Source organism: Geospiza fortis, unplaced genomic scaffold (genome assembly GCF_000277835.1).
Source record: "Geospiza fortis unplaced genomic scaffold, GeoFor_1.0 scaffold66, whole genome shotgun sequence".
NCBI classification, from domain to species: domain Eukaryota; kingdom Metazoa; phylum Chordata; class Aves; order Passeriformes; family Thraupidae; genus Geospiza; species Geospiza fortis.
In genome coordinates this window covers 2,672,647-2,689,902 of record NW_005054312.1, presented here as the reverse complement: position 1 = coordinate 2,689,902, position 17,256 = coordinate 2,672,647, and the positions used below count along the sequence as shown (strand labels likewise).

General features: G+C 41.8%; 1 protein-coding gene across 1 annotated transcript in view; it reads left to right on the top strand.

Annotated features, from left to right (window-relative positions):
• AMBRA1 (autophagy and beclin 1 regulator 1) overlaps positions 1–17,256 on the top strand; it is a 116,814-nt gene that overhangs the window by 36,905 nt on the left and 62,653 nt on the right. The window contains 2 exon segments of the mRNA XM_005419436.2: positions 2,469–2,549; positions 3,101–3,201. Coding sequence (XP_005419493.1) covers positions 2,469–2,549; positions 3,101–3,201 — 182 coding nt within the window.

Below are 17,256 nucleotides of genomic sequence, written 5' to 3'. Positions count from 1 at the left end.
CATGGGAGTTTAGATATAAATGACTCAATAAATTAGTAATTCAGAGTAATGTTTAGTAATATTCTTCTTTACCCCAGGGGAGAGTATCTTACACTTCTACTTACAGTAAATAGGAATTCTAGCATTCTTGAAGGATAACCACTGTTTCTTACTCCCTACAGTCTTGAGTTATAGGACAGGTGGCCATTGGGATGTGGGTTTGTTTTTTTTTTTTAAAGGGATGTTAAAAATATGTCTGTCTTTTGCATTAGTAGAGGCTGTCTCTGTCATGGTGAAAACTGAAAAAAATCCTAGTCTTTATTTTTCTCTTTTAGGCATTTTCCCATATTGTCAGGAGATTGTGTGCACAGTAAATACATAGGGAGGTACAGGATGGACTTCTCACATCAGAAAGTCACCTTGGTTAGAAGATGTGTTTGAAAGTGTTTTTGTGGATGCTAAGACCTGTGGCTAGTGGCAATTAAAAAAACTTGAACAATTAGTTCCTCTAGGTCTCTTGATTTAGTCTGTAGACTTTGCCCTTTTATCTCCTTATGTTTGCTGGAGCTAATTTCTCATTCCTTTTGAAACCTGCTGCTGAGATTCTCTTTAACTGGAGAGTTCTGTAGAGTGTAGTCCTGCTGTTGTTGCTCTTGCTGATATTTGTCCATTTCAAAAGTATCTTCCAATTCTAGTAAATGTCCAAAGTAAATACAAAGCCTGAAAGCGGTTTTGTTGCTTTTCTCACAGGGTTGCATATAAGTATCGTTTCAAAAGCTGCTACATGGAGGTTTTTAAAGAGTGTTTCTTGTCTTCTGCTAGCTCTTACTGTGTGTGGTAAGATCTGGAACATGACAATTTTTCCTTTGGTCTTTTCTCTTTAGCAACAAAAGTTGATATGTCAGCACTCAAGTTTGCAGGATTCCTTCTGTTATTGATCTCCATCTTAATAGGCTGGAGGCCTGTGATAAAAGAACAGCAGTAGCTTTTACATTTCTGATCTCAGGAACCCTGCTGGTTACACAAAATCCTGAGGGTGAGGTACTGCTTTGGCTGTGAACTGCAAATGCTGCATCTACAGTGGGAGGAGAAATGGAAGCTTTGAGCTTGGATTCAGATTTGGTTTTGGTGAAATAGCTTGAAACACTAACGAGCTTTGCAGAAGAACCTCTGCTTTTGTGTTCCTGGGTTCCTCAAGTGTGTGGGAAACAGCCACGTAATAGACTTTCTTCTCAGCCCACGTTTCTTGCTCACTGACTTCACAAAAGCAAAACGAAGAAAAATTATGAAATGCACAGCTTGCTGGAGTGGGTTAGAAATGTGCTGCTAGTGCATCGCATAAGGAATATGTTGTTTCCTAGTGATTTCAAGGCTCTGCAAGTAATATTCTCCCTGCAACTGCTTGGGAAGGAGACAGGGCTGCAGTTACAGATGGGGATTTGGAATCCATGGAGAGCAGACTTGTTACTGGTGCAAGGTCATACAGAGAGTTAGTTTCTGAACAGAGAAGAAAGCACTGTTAAGGTCTCTTTCAGAACTCCAGAGTCACTAATGGAGTCTCATTATTTTCCTTGCAGTTTTTTAGTGCTGTATAATTACAAGACCCCTTATGGCCTAGGAATGCAATATCACGAATTGTGTGTGATGGGGATTCTGAAGGTCCTCCACTTTGATCTCCTGCTCGTTGTACAGGTGTCATTACCAAAATCAGACTGGGCCACTCGTGAGTTTGTCTAGCTCCTGTGTTGAGACTTACAAGGATAGCAGCTCTGCAGCCTCTCCGTGAAAGCCTGTTCAGTGTTGCATTGCTGGGGAAGTGCCTTCCTGTGTCTGCTGTAGGACAATAGATGCTAGACCCTTTGCCTTGTTCCTCAAGGCCCAGAAACAGAATTGTTATTGTGAAACAGAATGAGATGTTGTTAAGGAGATGCAATTTTGTCTGACACCACCTAACACTTCTGATTTAACTGGAAGAGCTTAACAAAAGTGAGATAGTTTTAAGATCTGGTGGCACTTAAACTGGACCTTCAGGGAAGGAACACAAAAGAATAGTTTGCAGATTATGCTTTTTTGCCTGCACTCCTGGGATTGAAAATGTGAACTTTAACACATCTCTTTGACTAACAGCAGGTTCTTCTGAGGACTGGGGTGAGCTTGCCTTTTGCTTTCCTGGTCAAAATTCTGATGTTTTTCTTTAATTTCCTCAGGTGCTGACATTGATTCATTGACTCTCTGTGGTTTTGTTGATACTTTTGAGACACTGTCAAACAATGAAGAAAGTGAACTTTAAGGTTACCCTCACATAAAACAGGCAGAGGATTTGGTACAGTTACTTGTGTGAATTTGGGACATTGGAAGCATAAGAATCGTTGAATCTCTGTAGCATACTCAGGTTGACTAGGTGGTGTCACTGGTGTTTTGTTTTCTTGGAAAATACTTTTATTACATAGTATTTTTAATGTACAGTAATTTTCTTTCTTTTGCTGAAGGGACAATGGAGACCGATCCAGGCACCGAGCTCCCCGGAATGCCCGCATGTCTGCACCGTCGCTGGGGCGCTTTGTCCCGAGGTAAGGCATCTATGGGTAAGAGCAAAAGGTGTGGAAATCCTGGAGGTACCAGCAGTACAGCTCTCTGGTTCTTTCAGGTGGATTCCTTTTCTTGGACAGGGCTTCTTTATCCATGGTTTGCATTTTCTGGGACTCCCAGGATGGCATGTTAGTATGAGCTGCTCATCCTGTGATGTTTGAAAGATAGCATGGTCTTAGTGCTTTTTACATACACGTTGAGGTCACAGTGTGAAGGCAGAATAGGAGGAGAAAAGAATCTTATCAGAGACTCTCAGCACAATGTGCTGGTTTGAGATGAGGAAACTATTGTGGGAGGTAGAGGATTTGTTTAATGCTGATCTTTGCAGCCACGTTGATCAGAGGAGGATCTAATCTGTAATTTACTTTTTGTTTGAAGCAGGGAAGTGGTTGGCTAAGCAGAGGATTCCAGCCTTCCCTCTACTGTAGTCTGCTGGAATGTAGTCATATTTCCTCAAAGCAATTGCAGTGGCTCTTCAGGGCTGTAGTACACAGGATGGCTTTCTCCATGTTTTACTCTCTTTGTTTTGCAGACGCTTCTTGCTGCCAGAGTACTTGCCTTATGCTGGGATTTTCCATGAACGAGGACAGCCTGGCTTAGCCACCCATTCCTCTGTCAACAGGGTCTTGGCAGGTAATGAGATTTCCTTGTTTGCAGTAGTCATGTATATTAGTGGTATTTTCTCATGAATCTGAACAGAGAAGGATTGATAAGGAAAATTAATTCCACCTCTTGAGGTTCTATTTAAGTTGTCTGAAGCAAGAGAAAGGACTTTTGGATTGGTGTAGTAAGCTGTCATTCAAGTGCTTGAGCATTGCAGATTCCATGCTTCAGGTATGTGTGGAAGTGTCTGCATGAATTGGGGACGGGTATTAACAATTCTCCCTTTATTTAACTTCTTTCCCTTTTCCCAGATGTCTTTTTTTAAACAACCTGACAGACTAATGATCAGCTTGCTGCAGGTCCTTCTAATTGAATTATAGGGTGCCTTGTTCATGTTCCGGCTAGGAAGACGCACACAAGGCAATGTGGGATTCAATTAGGATCTTAATAAGCGCATATTAAGAAACTCAGCTGCCACCACATACAGCACACAGGCATTTGGGAGCCTTAGAGGGCAAGCGGAGGTGGAAAGGGAGGTGGGGGAAAGAGGAGGAGGAGTATGGCAGTCTGGCAGCTCATGAATGAGATGGTTATAGATGACACATATCTTGAGGGTGAGTCTTTTTTGGCTGGGTGTGAGTTGCTCTGTAATTAACCCCGGTGTGGGGGAGTAATTTTGGAGCTTGGGGAAGAACAAGAGATGATGTATGGACAGGTAGGTTGGGATGTGGTTTTTCTCCTTCCTTTAGGACCATCACTGAAAGGAGTGCTGAAAGGTTTTTCAAGAGGCTGCATGACTCTTTATCTTATCCTAAGGCACAATCAACTATGCCTAAGCCATTTTTGACAGGATTTATCTAACCTGTTTTTACTGGAGATTTCCCAATAATTTTGGGGTAGAACTGTTGCTGGTTTTGCAGTGCTGGTTTAATATGGCAGTGGTCTTGTCTTTGATAATAGATTTCCATCATCTTCCAGACTTCTCTCTCCCTGGACATTTTGGGCTGAGTGGTTCCCAGTGCCGTTGAGTCGTAAGAACTCAGCGAAAGTCTCATTCAAAGGACCTGTGCTTGTATCCCTTAGGAAACAGCGGAACTAACCTATAGTGTTAGCTGACACATGTACTTGCTTGTGCTTGCTGCCTGTGTGGGCTTTGGCTGTTGGCACGTGGAACCAGCACACTGGCAGATAATTACTTGCTGCCAGGCAACACTGCAGAACTCTTGTGTCGCCCAGCTTTGCTGGAAACACCTGCCTTCATCCTCCTCCAGGCCTCCTTGGAGTTTGCCTGTTCCACTGTGGCTGGGAAATAGCCTGGCTTTTTCATCTATGCTTTTTGGGGAATTTGAGCTCCAAAACACATATGCTTGCTGTTTCTTGCACATCTGCCAAGAATAACAAAGACAGAAACTGTAATCATGGAAGTTTCAAAAATCAAGATCAGTCTTTTCTGTGTGATGCTGTGCTTAGCCTTCATAAGGCAAGGTTTGTTCACTCTGGCAGTGTTGTGGAACCTCACAGTAGGAATGGCTGGGACTCCACAGTAAATGCTTTCATTGACCTAAATATAAAATTTATTCTTCAAATGCATTAACTGCTTGTGTTATGTTGGTTTAGTATTTGGTTTATTTTACCCATGCTTTCAGCTTTCAAAATGCTTTTATACATCCAAGCTCAAAAACTTGTTCATATGTTGCGGGAAAAAGGAGAGTTGAAATTGCAAATATTAGGTGGAGGCATGACAGGCAAGAACTAGAAGATGAGGTTGCAATTGTGGAATACCCAGAGAATTTCTTATACCCGTTATGTTGGTCAGCAGCATTGTAATTTTCAGTATTGTATTTCAGAGCCATTGAAAGTTACAGTGCTGATAGTATACTTTCCTTTATATTTAGCCTGTGCCAAGGCTTGTGGTAGCTCTTTCTTCAGTATCATGCTGAAAAACCTCTATTCAAACTCAAAAGTACTTTAACCCTGGCCTAGTAGTTATGGGTGAGGTTAACACCCTTGGCTGAGGAAAAAATCATCTATTTTCCCATTAACAAAGGCTAATCTAAGCTTGAATGCTTTGAATTGCTTCATTCTACCATGTATCCAGACTGTCATTTTTGAATTATGTTTAAATGCAAAAATGCCAAATGTATTTCTTATGTAACCTCTACATCATTTGAGAAGAGATACCAAAAAAACCTGCCTTGCTAACTTGACAGTTTTCTAAAAACTGACAGTAGACTCCTGTGATCAAGTAAGACTGAGAGCTGCTGTTTGGGAAAATACATCCAATTGTCCTTCTGCTCCTGTCCACTGCCCCATTTACTGCTATATGCTGAGAGGAAATCAAAGGAGCAGATGGAGATCTTAGTGTGTGAATTACTGTGGTGTGCTGACTAAATTTCTTAATGTCAGAGCTCTTGCTGTCAAGTTCTGTCCATTTACTTTCAGCTTTCTGCTTAATGTGAACAGCTTTCTGTTGTTAAAGTGTCATTCTCACGCAAGTGTTACACAGACAATCACTGCACTCTAGGGAGGACTGCCTTGAGACTAAATCTTTACAGTCAAGTTTAATGAACCCCTAAAAATTACAGGTTGTCTCTGCAGATGGACTAGTCCAGCAATGCAGTGGGTTGGGCAAAATGACTAACATGCCAGGCAGACCTTAGGTCAAATCAGAGCCCTTTGTACTAGTCGGGACTGGTGGCCATCCTTGTGCCGAGGCACTTCCCGGCGAAGCATGGGAATGGTGGCAACAGATGGGTAGAGTAGGTGGGAGCCCAGGGGGAGAATGAAGAGATACCAGTCAACATGATAGACAGGGAGATCTCCATGCCAGCAGCCTGATTTGCATGGAGCACTGGAAGAGCAACTCACCCCAGTAGCACCTGCCTGCCTCATTATCTGCTGATGCAGTTCAGATCTCTCTGCTGATACAGAATGCTGCATCACTGTGCTTTCTGGCACCAAGTAAAACACCATGTGAAAATATATTACATCAACATTGTTACCTTTAGCATTGAAACTTGTAATCACACCAAAAAGTGTTGGTAGTTTGACAAGTTATATTTTTCTGTAAAGTCTGCATTGATTGGCAGTAATTACACTGTCCTCCTTTAATCCTTTATTAACTGAGTCTTATATCAGCTTTTTCATTATTTTGTCTGGAATCAATGTCAGGTTGACAAGACTGACAGTCTCATCCTATTTCAACCTTTTAAAATACTGGTATAACACTAGCATATTTTTCAATCTTCCATATTCCCCTGTATTTCAAGACTCATCAAGAAGCCTGAGAGTTCATTTGGCAGCTTTTTTAAGGCTCTTGGTAGTGTGGGCTGCAAGCCACCCTCTGCACTCTCCTCTCCTTGGTGAACTGCCCTAAGTGATGGAGTTGTGGTCTCCAAGGAAACATCCATACAGTGAAAGCTAGTTGAAGTGGTTGGTTGCTAAAGTGATGATGAAAGCAGTAAATATATTTTGGTTTCTCACTTCATATGGCTGATTGATTGCATGTGGCAATGTAGGTGGAATACTGCATCTTGGGGCCATTTCAGTCTTAAGAGTCTCTTGGGTTCTCTGCCATTTGTGGGCCAACAGAGTGGGGGTTTGATTTTTGGTTTGGTTTTCTTTTTCCTTCTTTTTTTGAATGTCTTTTTCCCTTCTACACTTCCCAGGAGATACCAAAAAGATGTTCTGGGGGATGAGATTACACCTTTTCTAGTGGGAGTTAGTACTGCTGCAAAGCTCAGCAGCGTTAATACGTCCAAGGAACACACAGCTCAGTATTGTGTTTACTACCTCTTACTGCTTTTTTGAAATGTTTCTGTAAGCTGAGTATTTCTGCCCACTGTTTTGTTTAGGTTTGTTGTTTGTTTGTTTCTTTGGTTCATTTATTTGTTGGTTTTGGTTTGGTCTTTTTGTTTGTTTTTTTAAATAAATTTCTCTTTGTCCTAAGTTGCATTGGGAAGCAGGACACTGTGGTGATGGGCAAGTTACAGATATCTTTTGGCATCTGGTAGCACAGACCAGGATGTCAATTTTAATATCTTTCTTAAAATCCATAGATATATTCAAAAGAAAAGGTCTGCATCATTGCCACTGAAGTGCTTGTGACCTCTTGTTCCCCTCTGTGAACTTTTGCCTCAGGCTTTGTAGTAATTGACTGCTTTGGGATGGACAGAGACATGCTAATAGTACAGTGAAACAAAGAAGGCTTTAGTTTCAGTTCAGTGGAAGCTTAGGGGAAGAAGAGAATCAGCGTTTCCCAAGGAACTTTGCAGAAAGCTTTAAAAATTGACACAAATACCATTTTGTTGGCATTTCTGTTACTCATTAGGCGACGTACAGATGAAAGTTTATGGTGGAGTTACCTAGCTTTGTGAAATGCTTCTGTCTTGCCTCACTTTGTTTTAATAGGCTTCTATTCACTTATGTGTATCTCAACAAACAAAATATTTTTCCTTGTGTGGTCGTAGGTTATGTTTATCTGTTCTGGCTTTGCCACCAGTCTTTTATCTGTTTAAACACAATCCAGCACAGTTGCTCTGAGTCTTCTACCTTGTGGAGAGATCCAGATTCCGCAGGGCTTAAGGTTTGAGTGATACAAATTCTACATTTACAGTTTCTGAATTATTTCGTTGCTATCTCAGGGTAACAAATTCAGACCAAAGACTGAACACTTACATGTAGTCAAAGAATGAGCTTGATTACAGATTTTTCCATATCCCACACCTATTCAGGGTATAGCCTGCCACAAGAGCAATAATGGTTCAGCTTTTGATATCTCTGCCGGCGTTGCCAAAGCAAGCTGTCTGTAGCCTTCTTACACTGGGGTGGGGCTGAGGCTATTGATGAAGCTAAGAATCAGTTGATCCATTTAATGGGAGTCTAGAATTTCGAAGTGTGAAGTCTGGCTGTTGTTTTCCCAAAATCCTATAAGCTATGCTGTTCTTCAGAGCTTTACTTCCTGGGAGAATTCAAAGTCACGTGTCTTCTGGTGAATTTCTATTCTTCAGCCAGCAACTGCTAACACACAATTGTTAGAGTGTATGAAGTTTCCTTGTGGTGAAAATTAGCTAAGATGGGTAATGTCATCCTTCTGGGGCAGGAAGGATGTGATTGAGCATGTGATAGTTCTCCTAATAAGAATTATGATCATGGCCTCTCACCAGTGACATGCACTAGTTAAGGTGCCTCCTGATGCACATTCCAAATCTATTAATCACTCTAGCTGTATTTAGGGCTGTTGTTCACAAGTGAATGGCTCTAACCTAAAGCCAGCTAAATGGATATCATTGAGCCTGTGGTACATGCAGCTGCATAGACTTTTGGTTGCCATTGCAAGTTGAGTTAGCCCTACAGTAAGCTTTCACTTCTGCTCTAATGATAGAAGTGATCATGATAAAAGGCTTCTTTGCCTTCAAAACCATGCTGAAGGCAGATCTCCAGTTCCTCTGGCATTTCAGGTGTGATTGCCTCCTGTGGCTCAAGTCATCTTGACCTAATCCTGTTCTGTCATGTACAGTATGCTGTTAATTCTGTTCTGAGATGCTCCCATCCCTCACATGTGCTTGTAGTGATGCACAGCTGGGCAGGGTAAGACAAAGATAACTTGAGAGCTCCAGAAAGCCAGCAAAAGTTGGTAGGAAGACTGATTGCCAGTTGTCTCTGATGTACTCATGTTTTTCTCAGTATTAGTAGTTATGTATTTTCTGTACAGTTCCCTGAGATTTGAGTGTTATTCTGAATCTGTATCTTTAGCTGTCTATCGCTGGCTTATTGATATTGGCTTGCTTCTGCCTTTTCATCCGAGACAGCTGTATGAATTTGTGTCCTGATCTAATCCTGCTTTTCACAGTAGAGAGTTCTGTAGAATAATAGAATCAATGAACATAGCTGTGTGGCTTTCTATGCTGCTTGTTTCTTTTATAAGTCTATTTGGTACTGCTAAATATGGAAAGATGTGAAGCTTTGGGTAACTTTATGGTCTTTCTGTGGTCTACGTCAGTGGACACTAAATGATATAAGAGGCTTAAAGTATGCCTCAGATTCTTCTGTGACTTGAGAGCTATAGATACCTGTCACCTTCATCACAGACTTGAGAACAGTTTATAATTTCTGTGAAAGTGCAGCCTTTCATGAAGAAATGTAAGGAAAAAAAGAGGCTGTATGACTGAATTGCAAATGAATGAACTTCTTACAGGAGGGAATGATGGAATGTTCCTTCATGGGACTGGTGAGAGGTATCCTCAGAGTTGTTGGTTTCTTCAACATAGTACTTGAGCTTTTGAAGATTTTGTGGTAGGATTTTGGAAATGTGGCAAAGACTTCAGTTGCATGCCATCCTCTTGTCTAAGTGTTCACTTAAAAATTTGCTTCATGTATTCTAAAAACACACTTGCAGCCCTTGAGCTTTCACAAAGGTTTATTGCAGCACCTCAGCTCTTATCTGTCTTTGTCTCTCACTAGCTGGTGTTTTCCTAGATCAGCCTTCAACCATGAAAGTTTTTAATGTTGCTGCTCAATTACAGTAGAGTATCTCAGATAAAATCTCCTGATAGTTCAGTGTCCTATGTGCAGAATAAAGTCATGTACTGTGAGTTAACTTTCTCGTAGTATTAGATCCCTTCTTGACTCCCAGTTCATGGATTCTGTAGCTGTGGCTACAGGATTTTACATCATCATGATTATGGTCAGAAGGTGAACTTCTTATCACACATTCTTCAAATTAAATCCGTCTCCCAGAAGATGGAGGACAGTTTGTCAACGCTTAAAAAAACAAGTGTAGAAAACAACTCTTAATACACAACTTTGTGGTGACACTGGGATCAGATAGCTGATCCACAGATGCTACATTCTTCCTTAGCAGGTCCATCTTTCTAGTACTTAAGTAATTTTTCCCTATATTGCAGGACACCAGTGAGTTTGTTTTTTCCGGCTCTGTGCTTTAATTGGCAGTCCAGCTGCCTCTTTTCTGGTGCTGTAATCTGTGTCATCCTGGATGTTGTACCTTGGCACAGTGAAGGCTGATAGGTAGTTGATGCAATTAGCCTTTGTATGACCTACAGGCAATCTCTTCTGAAATGCTAGTCCGGTGCAGAGACCCCCAAAAATGTTCCAAAGCTGTTGGCATTCATTTTGATGTAGATAAATACTCCTCTGAGCTAAACGGGATTTAGTATCTATCTGTGTATCTAGATGTCTCCTGAAAGTGGGTGATAGGTGGTGTTAAGAGAAAGCCATTAACATATGCATTTATGTGATGGAAGATTTTGTGTGTGTTGTTTCCAGTTAGCCTTTCCCTCCCATTCAAAATACCAAATTTTGCATTGAGAGTCTGAGCAGTTACTCATCCTTATTTTGCTGTCCGCTCCTGCTTACACTGTCATACACAAAAAGCACAAACAGCCAGAAGGTGTCGGGGTACTTTCTGTATGGAATAACTTTACTCTGACTGTCTGCTTATTATGCCCTGCTTGCTCTGTGTCACTGTTCACTTACGTCTTCCACTTAGCAGCAGACCTGCTCTGTGGTCACATAGAGTTCTCTGTTTACATCTGTGAACAGGTACATTTTGAATTCTTTGGTTGAGACATTAAGAGTACAAAACACTAGAGATTGTGGGGCAGATGGAATGAACTTTCATCACAACCCTTGTAAAATATTATCCCCTATTTGGTTCCAGAGACTAGAGTACTCTAACGCTTGAGTGATTCCAAAATCAGTTTAATTTCTGAAACAGATTTTATGTATCAATGTTTTTGTATGCGAAGAACCTGCACACCTGACAAGTGGAGATTTTCCATGAGTCTCTTAAATATTGCACAGTAAAGGGTAGCTAGAGTCAAAATCATACTATTAGCACTTTAAAGCCTACTATTGCTCAGTCCTTTTTGTTCTTGTCTTTCCTTTATGCTTTTGTAACTCAAGCCATAGATTATCACAATCTGCTAAGTCTGAGAATGTGTTAATTGGGAGAACTATGAGTCAACTGGAAATAAGAATCCGCAGCTATGTGCACTATGGGAGGTATTTACACTGTAATTTTGGGGTCATCTGACTTGGGAGGCCAAGCTTCCTGTGTAGTTAGCAGAAGAAAAAAATACCTCTGCTCTGAGGATTCATCACCTGCAGTGAGCTGAAAGGAGGTGCTCTGAATATTCTGTGGAGCTGACAATATATCTAACACTGATTAGATAGGGAGTTTTGGAAGAGTACTTTTCTGCTGTGGGTTACTTAGATGCCTAAAATTAGGCAGGCTACATCCTGCTCTGATGGCAGAAAGGATGTTATCTAGAAGAGGAGATCTTCATTCATCACTTGGATGAGGGATCAGAGTACACTCTCAGCAAAACTGGGAGAAGTAGAGGATGAACCTGAAAGTTATGCTGCTGTTCAGTGGGGCTTTCATAGACTGGGAAATGGACCAGCAAATCTCATTAAGTTCAGTGAAGAGAGATACCAAGTCCTGCACCTGGGGGAGAATGACCCCATGCACCAGTACAGGCTGTGGACTTACTGTCTGGAAAGGAGCTGTGCAGTGAATGACCTGGGGGTTCTGTGGACAGCAACTTGAACATGGGCCAGCAAACGCACCCTTCAGAAATTAAGGCCAGCAGTGTACTGTGTTGAATTAGGAAGAGCATTGCCAGCAGACTGAGGGAGGTGATCCTTTTCTTCAGACCTGCTAAGGCCACATTTGTAGTACTTAGTCCAGTTCTGGACCCCAGTGCAAGAAAGGCATGGACATGGAGTAAGTGCAGTGAAGGGCCGCAAAGATGAGTAAGGGTTTACAGACTGACTTGAGAAAATAGGTTGAGAGAGATTCAGCCTGGAACTCTTCAGCCTTAGGAAGAGAGGGTTTGGACTGCATCTTGTCAATATGTATAAATAACTGAGGGAATGAAGAAAGCCAGACTCTTTTCAGGGATGCCCAGTGAAAGGACAAAAGGCAATGGACACATATTGAAATTCCATTTGAAGAAAATTTTTTCTTTCTGTGAGAGTGGTCAAATTCTGGAACCATTTGTATGTGGAGATTATGGGGTCTCTTATCTTCGGAGATATCCAAGTTTGACTGGAGAGATGTATGTGAACAAACCAGCAGTTAAGCTCTCTTAATTGCTGTTGACCTTTCAAAGAAGGTGTTTGGGATCTGGGGTCAATCCACTTCTGACTGTAGATAGTAAAATATGGAATGTTAGAGTGGCAGTCAAAATCTATTTGCTTGGAGGGCCAGTCTTTCCTGCTGTTGCTTTGTTCCCAGTGGTGATCCAAGCAATGATACCATTGTGACTATTATTACAGCCCAGAGTGAGATAAGGTACTTTGGGACCGGTAATGTATATCCTATTTGCAGTTTGTGACGTCTTGTTTTGGGCAATGTAGCGACTTTGCAAATGGCTTTGGGGAGCTGTGGGTGAACGCATAGAATATGAATTCCTGTCATGATGCTACAGCTCTACAACTTTATGTAGGCAGGCAATATCAGGGAGTATGAAGCTACTGTTATCTTTTTTATATAGTCTTATTGACATCATTCCAGATGATGTTCAAGTCAACGTGCAACTCTTTGTGTCTACATTTCAGAAGGACTTAGTATAGCTGAAGGAAGAATCAGCTGAGGAAAACTTCAGCTATAGAATGACATAAGCTTCATGTACTTAGCTAATCAAAGAAGTAGTAGGTAGTTGTTACTTGATTGGTCTAGATATAGCTGTGGGGGAAAGATGTCTGATAGAGCACCCTTTAATACAATAGACAAAAGGCATAGAAAGATGCAGAACCTGATACCAGAACAATTTAGCTTGGAAGAAAAAGCGATACTTGAGCAATGGTGTTGGCAGTTTTTAATTTCTTGAAGTTCTGCCACATAAAGTTCACCATTTGCCTTGAGGTAACTGATTGCTGAAACAGGTTTTTTTCCAGTAGATGGGGGGTTTAAACTAGCAAAATTATTGCCTAGTCTCAAAGGAAAATTTATGATCGTAGTACTGGTCTCAAAGTTCCTGGTACATGTACAGGAGTTTTCATAGGGTGTCTTCAGGGGTCCCTTTGCTGGAGAGGTTCTTCCAGCCATTTGCCTCATGTCACAAGTGCTGCAGGACTGGAAGCAAGCACTGCCTCTGAGAAAGCTTGTATAATGTGTTTTCTCATGCAAACTGTCCCAGTAAGCCTTTCTTTGTATTGGTGGCTGTGAATCTAAAGCTGCTTTTGAGATTCAGAAAGGCATTGGAGAGAAGTGATCATGTTCTTAAAAGTGAAGGGTGCAGGCTGATTCCTTTTGTGTGCATTGTTAAAGAGATGAATTTCTAGATATCATTATATCAGAATGGGTAAGGCTTTGCAGAAGTGCTCATCATTTGTGGGCGGTGAGGCCCCTTGGGGACCTGTCTCTTTGTGGGTGGTAAAACTCACTTAGCCATAAAAGTATTTTCCCAGAGCTTGCTGCCTCCTCTTAAAAGGGGAAAAAATAAAAAAATTACCCATGTTCCAGAGCGCAGAGGGGAGGCAGGAACCCGTGCTGTGCAGAGGGGTAGGAATCCTCAGTGGCCTGCCACATTTGGCTGTCATCTTTGAAGAGATTAGTCATGATTTTCACTGATGTGTTTTATGGGGCAGGGAGGGACCCAACACCACAAAGCAAATCCTAAGACAGATTTGCTGCACCCAGCATAGAATATTTTCATAGACATTTTTATAGCTACCTTGCCATAAAGATGGAAGAAGTTTTTGCTATGGCAACATAGTTGTGTGTTGAATAATGGATTTGGTAAGAATGCCATGTGATGATCTCCTGGTCCCTTTTGCAGGTAGATAGGTTTGTACCATTGGATGTTTTATTTGTAATTGAGCATTAAAGTCTCAATCTGTTATCACTTAATGCCTAAAATCAAAGGTTGTGTTAGCTATTAGGTTCTACAGTAGTGGTTTTTCCTCCACATAGTGTCATTACTCAGCTGGTACTGTTGGTTTTATGCTCCTGATCTGCTGGCTTTCCTTGATTGTGGGGGAAGATGTATGGGAAGATCTTGGCAGGGTTAGTAACAACTTGCTTGCTTTCTCGGAGTTAGTTTTGACTTGTGGGTTTATCTTACCTGGATATTTTACCTTAACATGAGCTGCTATAAGTAGCCCCCTGTGTGGGACCTGGAGGAGTTTTAGAAATGCCTGTGGCAAGGGCAGGGCCTAGGAAATAAATTTAGGCTTCAGACTTTCCCCAAAACATAAAGGCTGGATTTGTCAGTGCTTTTGGGTTGTTAAAAATGTGGAAGATGTTAAGTGTCTTGCATGAGATGGGGAAGTTCTTGAAAAAAAACTGAGCAGAGAAGCCAAACAGCATTTGTGCAGTAGCAAACACAGGCTCTAGTCAGGATAAGAGCACTAGGTGAGTTCATATTAGCTTTTTAACTCTTTGCCTCAGAACTCAAAAGTAAATGCAGACAGCAGGAGATTCTGTACACTAGAAAATATAAACAGGATCCAAAGGCGTACCTCACATGTGTCCCTCCATGCCTTGTTGTTTTTTTTAAATGAGTGCACCCATCACCTCTGGAATGTGGCTGAAGTGAGAATGGTCTCCAGTGCCTGTAGGAGCTCAGCGCTGGTTTTGAACTAAGCAAGAGATGCAATGTCGTGCTACTAAAGGAAGCTGTATTTTGCTTTCTTGAGCAGTAGGTTGACACACTCTCCTGTTGAGCTCAGTGTGGGCTGTAATCCAGAAGCCCTGGCAAGCAGGAGCTGTTTTGTTTCTGAGAGCTCAAAATCAGTGAGAGCTGTGAGCCAGCCTCTGCAAATATAACAGCTGTGGACTCCGAGTTCCCCCATTACCTGGCTTCTGAGTTCTACTCTTGCTGCTCTGGGAACCAGATTCACATCTCTTTGCCTTGCTTCAAGCACTGCCTGAAACAAGGTACAATTTCAGCTGTATCAATGTGCTTCAACCCACCAGGTTTTGCAGCAATAGGTGGGAGGGAGTAGTTAGGTGTGGCTCATGGCCCATTAGATAACTTCAGGGCTGGCAGCAGAGTATGCAAGAAGTTGGTCATAATTTCTTGGTTGTCTCTTTCAGCATCTTTGGGGTTGGTTAGAGTGGTAGTGGTAAGTAGAAGCCATTCACAGAAGGCAAGGGAAGAGCAATCAAATAATCAAAAATGTTAGTATCTTTGCTAAGAAAGAGTTAATGAGAATAGTAAGACTACTAGTCCTGGGTTTTGACCAGCAAGGGGATCACTAGAAGTAGAGCAGATTCAGTAGTAGTTGAGATGGAAGATATGCTGGAGCGGAAAAAGAAGAGTGACTGCCCAGAGTTCATATACAGTTTGCGAGCTAGAGGTAATAAGGACATATGGGACAATGCATTTCCTCTTCTCATCTTGGACATCCAAACCGTGATCCAGAGTCACTGAGAAATTTAGAGACACAAGAAATTGATGTATATTTGTATTGTGAGAGGGAGAAGAAGAGCGTACACATGTTTACCAACAAATGGCAAGGGATAGAAATTGATAGAAAAGAGGGAAAAATCATAGAGGCTGGTGGAGTGCTTAGAAGGACTGGGAACATGCTTGTGTCTGTTATGGGAAGAATTGCAGGAGGGGAAGGGAAGGTTGAAAAGGTAGAGGAAGTAATGTCACTTGGTAATTTTCTTACAAGCAGCTGAGATTCTGCGCAGAGACAAATGGAAGCTGGAGGAGGGGAGGGTTTGAGGAATGAGTCAAAGGTAGCTGGGATTGCAGGCGTGGGCTTCAGTTAAGCTGGAGAAACACTTTGTCTTCTTTCAAACAATTGTTCGTGTTAGCATTCATGGTGTGGGCATGCATGCACCCATCCATGTGCTGTCTCCTGGTTGCTGCACACAGAAGCTGTTTGAGGATCTGTCTTTTGGTTCACCACAGACCAACCAAGTCAGATCCCAAGGCTTCTTCGAGGTGTCAGAGTAGAAAAGTGTAGTGGAGGGAATTGGTCTGGTGGCAGTTTTCATTAGTGTTGTCTTGCAGTAGATGGAGGAATGGGTACTGGTATCACAGGTGGGTCAGGCTCAAAATCTGGTAGGGAGAGAAGGAGGCAAATACCCAGCATGTACATATACATCCCCACAACCCCATTATGAGGACACTGAAAAGTGTAAAGGAAACCCAAAAGTACTTTGCCAGAGTGGAAGGAAAAGAAGGAACAGGAGAAACAAGGCTGAGGGGAGACAAATAACTGACAGTGCTTATGGACTGGAAATCATAATAAGATGAAATAGAAGACAAGGGCTGGAAGATATTAAGTTGTGACGGAGAGGGACTCAATAATAAAGTTTAGAGAAAAATCTCAGGCCAAATGGAGTGAGCAGATTTACAAAGATTTTGAAAAGTAAGGTGAGAAAGCATTTTGCTGAGGTCTTTCTTGGAATCTGTATGTGGAAGTTATGTAAGGTATGCAAGGGGAGTGTGTTTCTATATTTTCCTGGCCCAGCTTGGCTGATGAGGTTCCATAGAAAAACGCTATTCATGGGTACCTGTCTGTCTGTTGACACAAGAAACAAGGAAAGCTGAAGGCAAAGCCCTGTCATAACTTCTCTACTTGCAAAGAAACTAGCTGTAGGTGGATGTCAGTCTCCCTGATCACTCCTGTGATTTTAGTGAACTACTGCTTAACTTCTGCTGTCCTATGACTTGTGAGGCCTAATAAAATTGTCATTAGGAACTGTAATTTTACACTGAATCCTAGGACTGAGAGGTTGGCTTGGAGTGTTCATCATCTTCTAGAATGTACCACTGCTGGTTCTTTGATGTGGTAGGAGCTGGACCTCTGACTGCTGCTGTGAGGGTGAGATCCTGGAACATTTCACCACAGTTCCTTTTTAGTTTGTGACTCCTATCCTCATGTAAAGCATGATTTGGCTTACTCCAAATCTTGATTGTGTATAATTGAAAATTTTACTGTAAACCAGTTGTCATTGCTGTATTTTCATCATATGAAATTTCCCTCCACTTTTGCTTGTAAATGCTGTATGGAATAGCTGTGGTGGTTATTTTGTACAGCAGCATCTTGGGGAGGTCTACTTAGGACCTTCTGGAAGCATTATGAGCTAATTCAAGATGG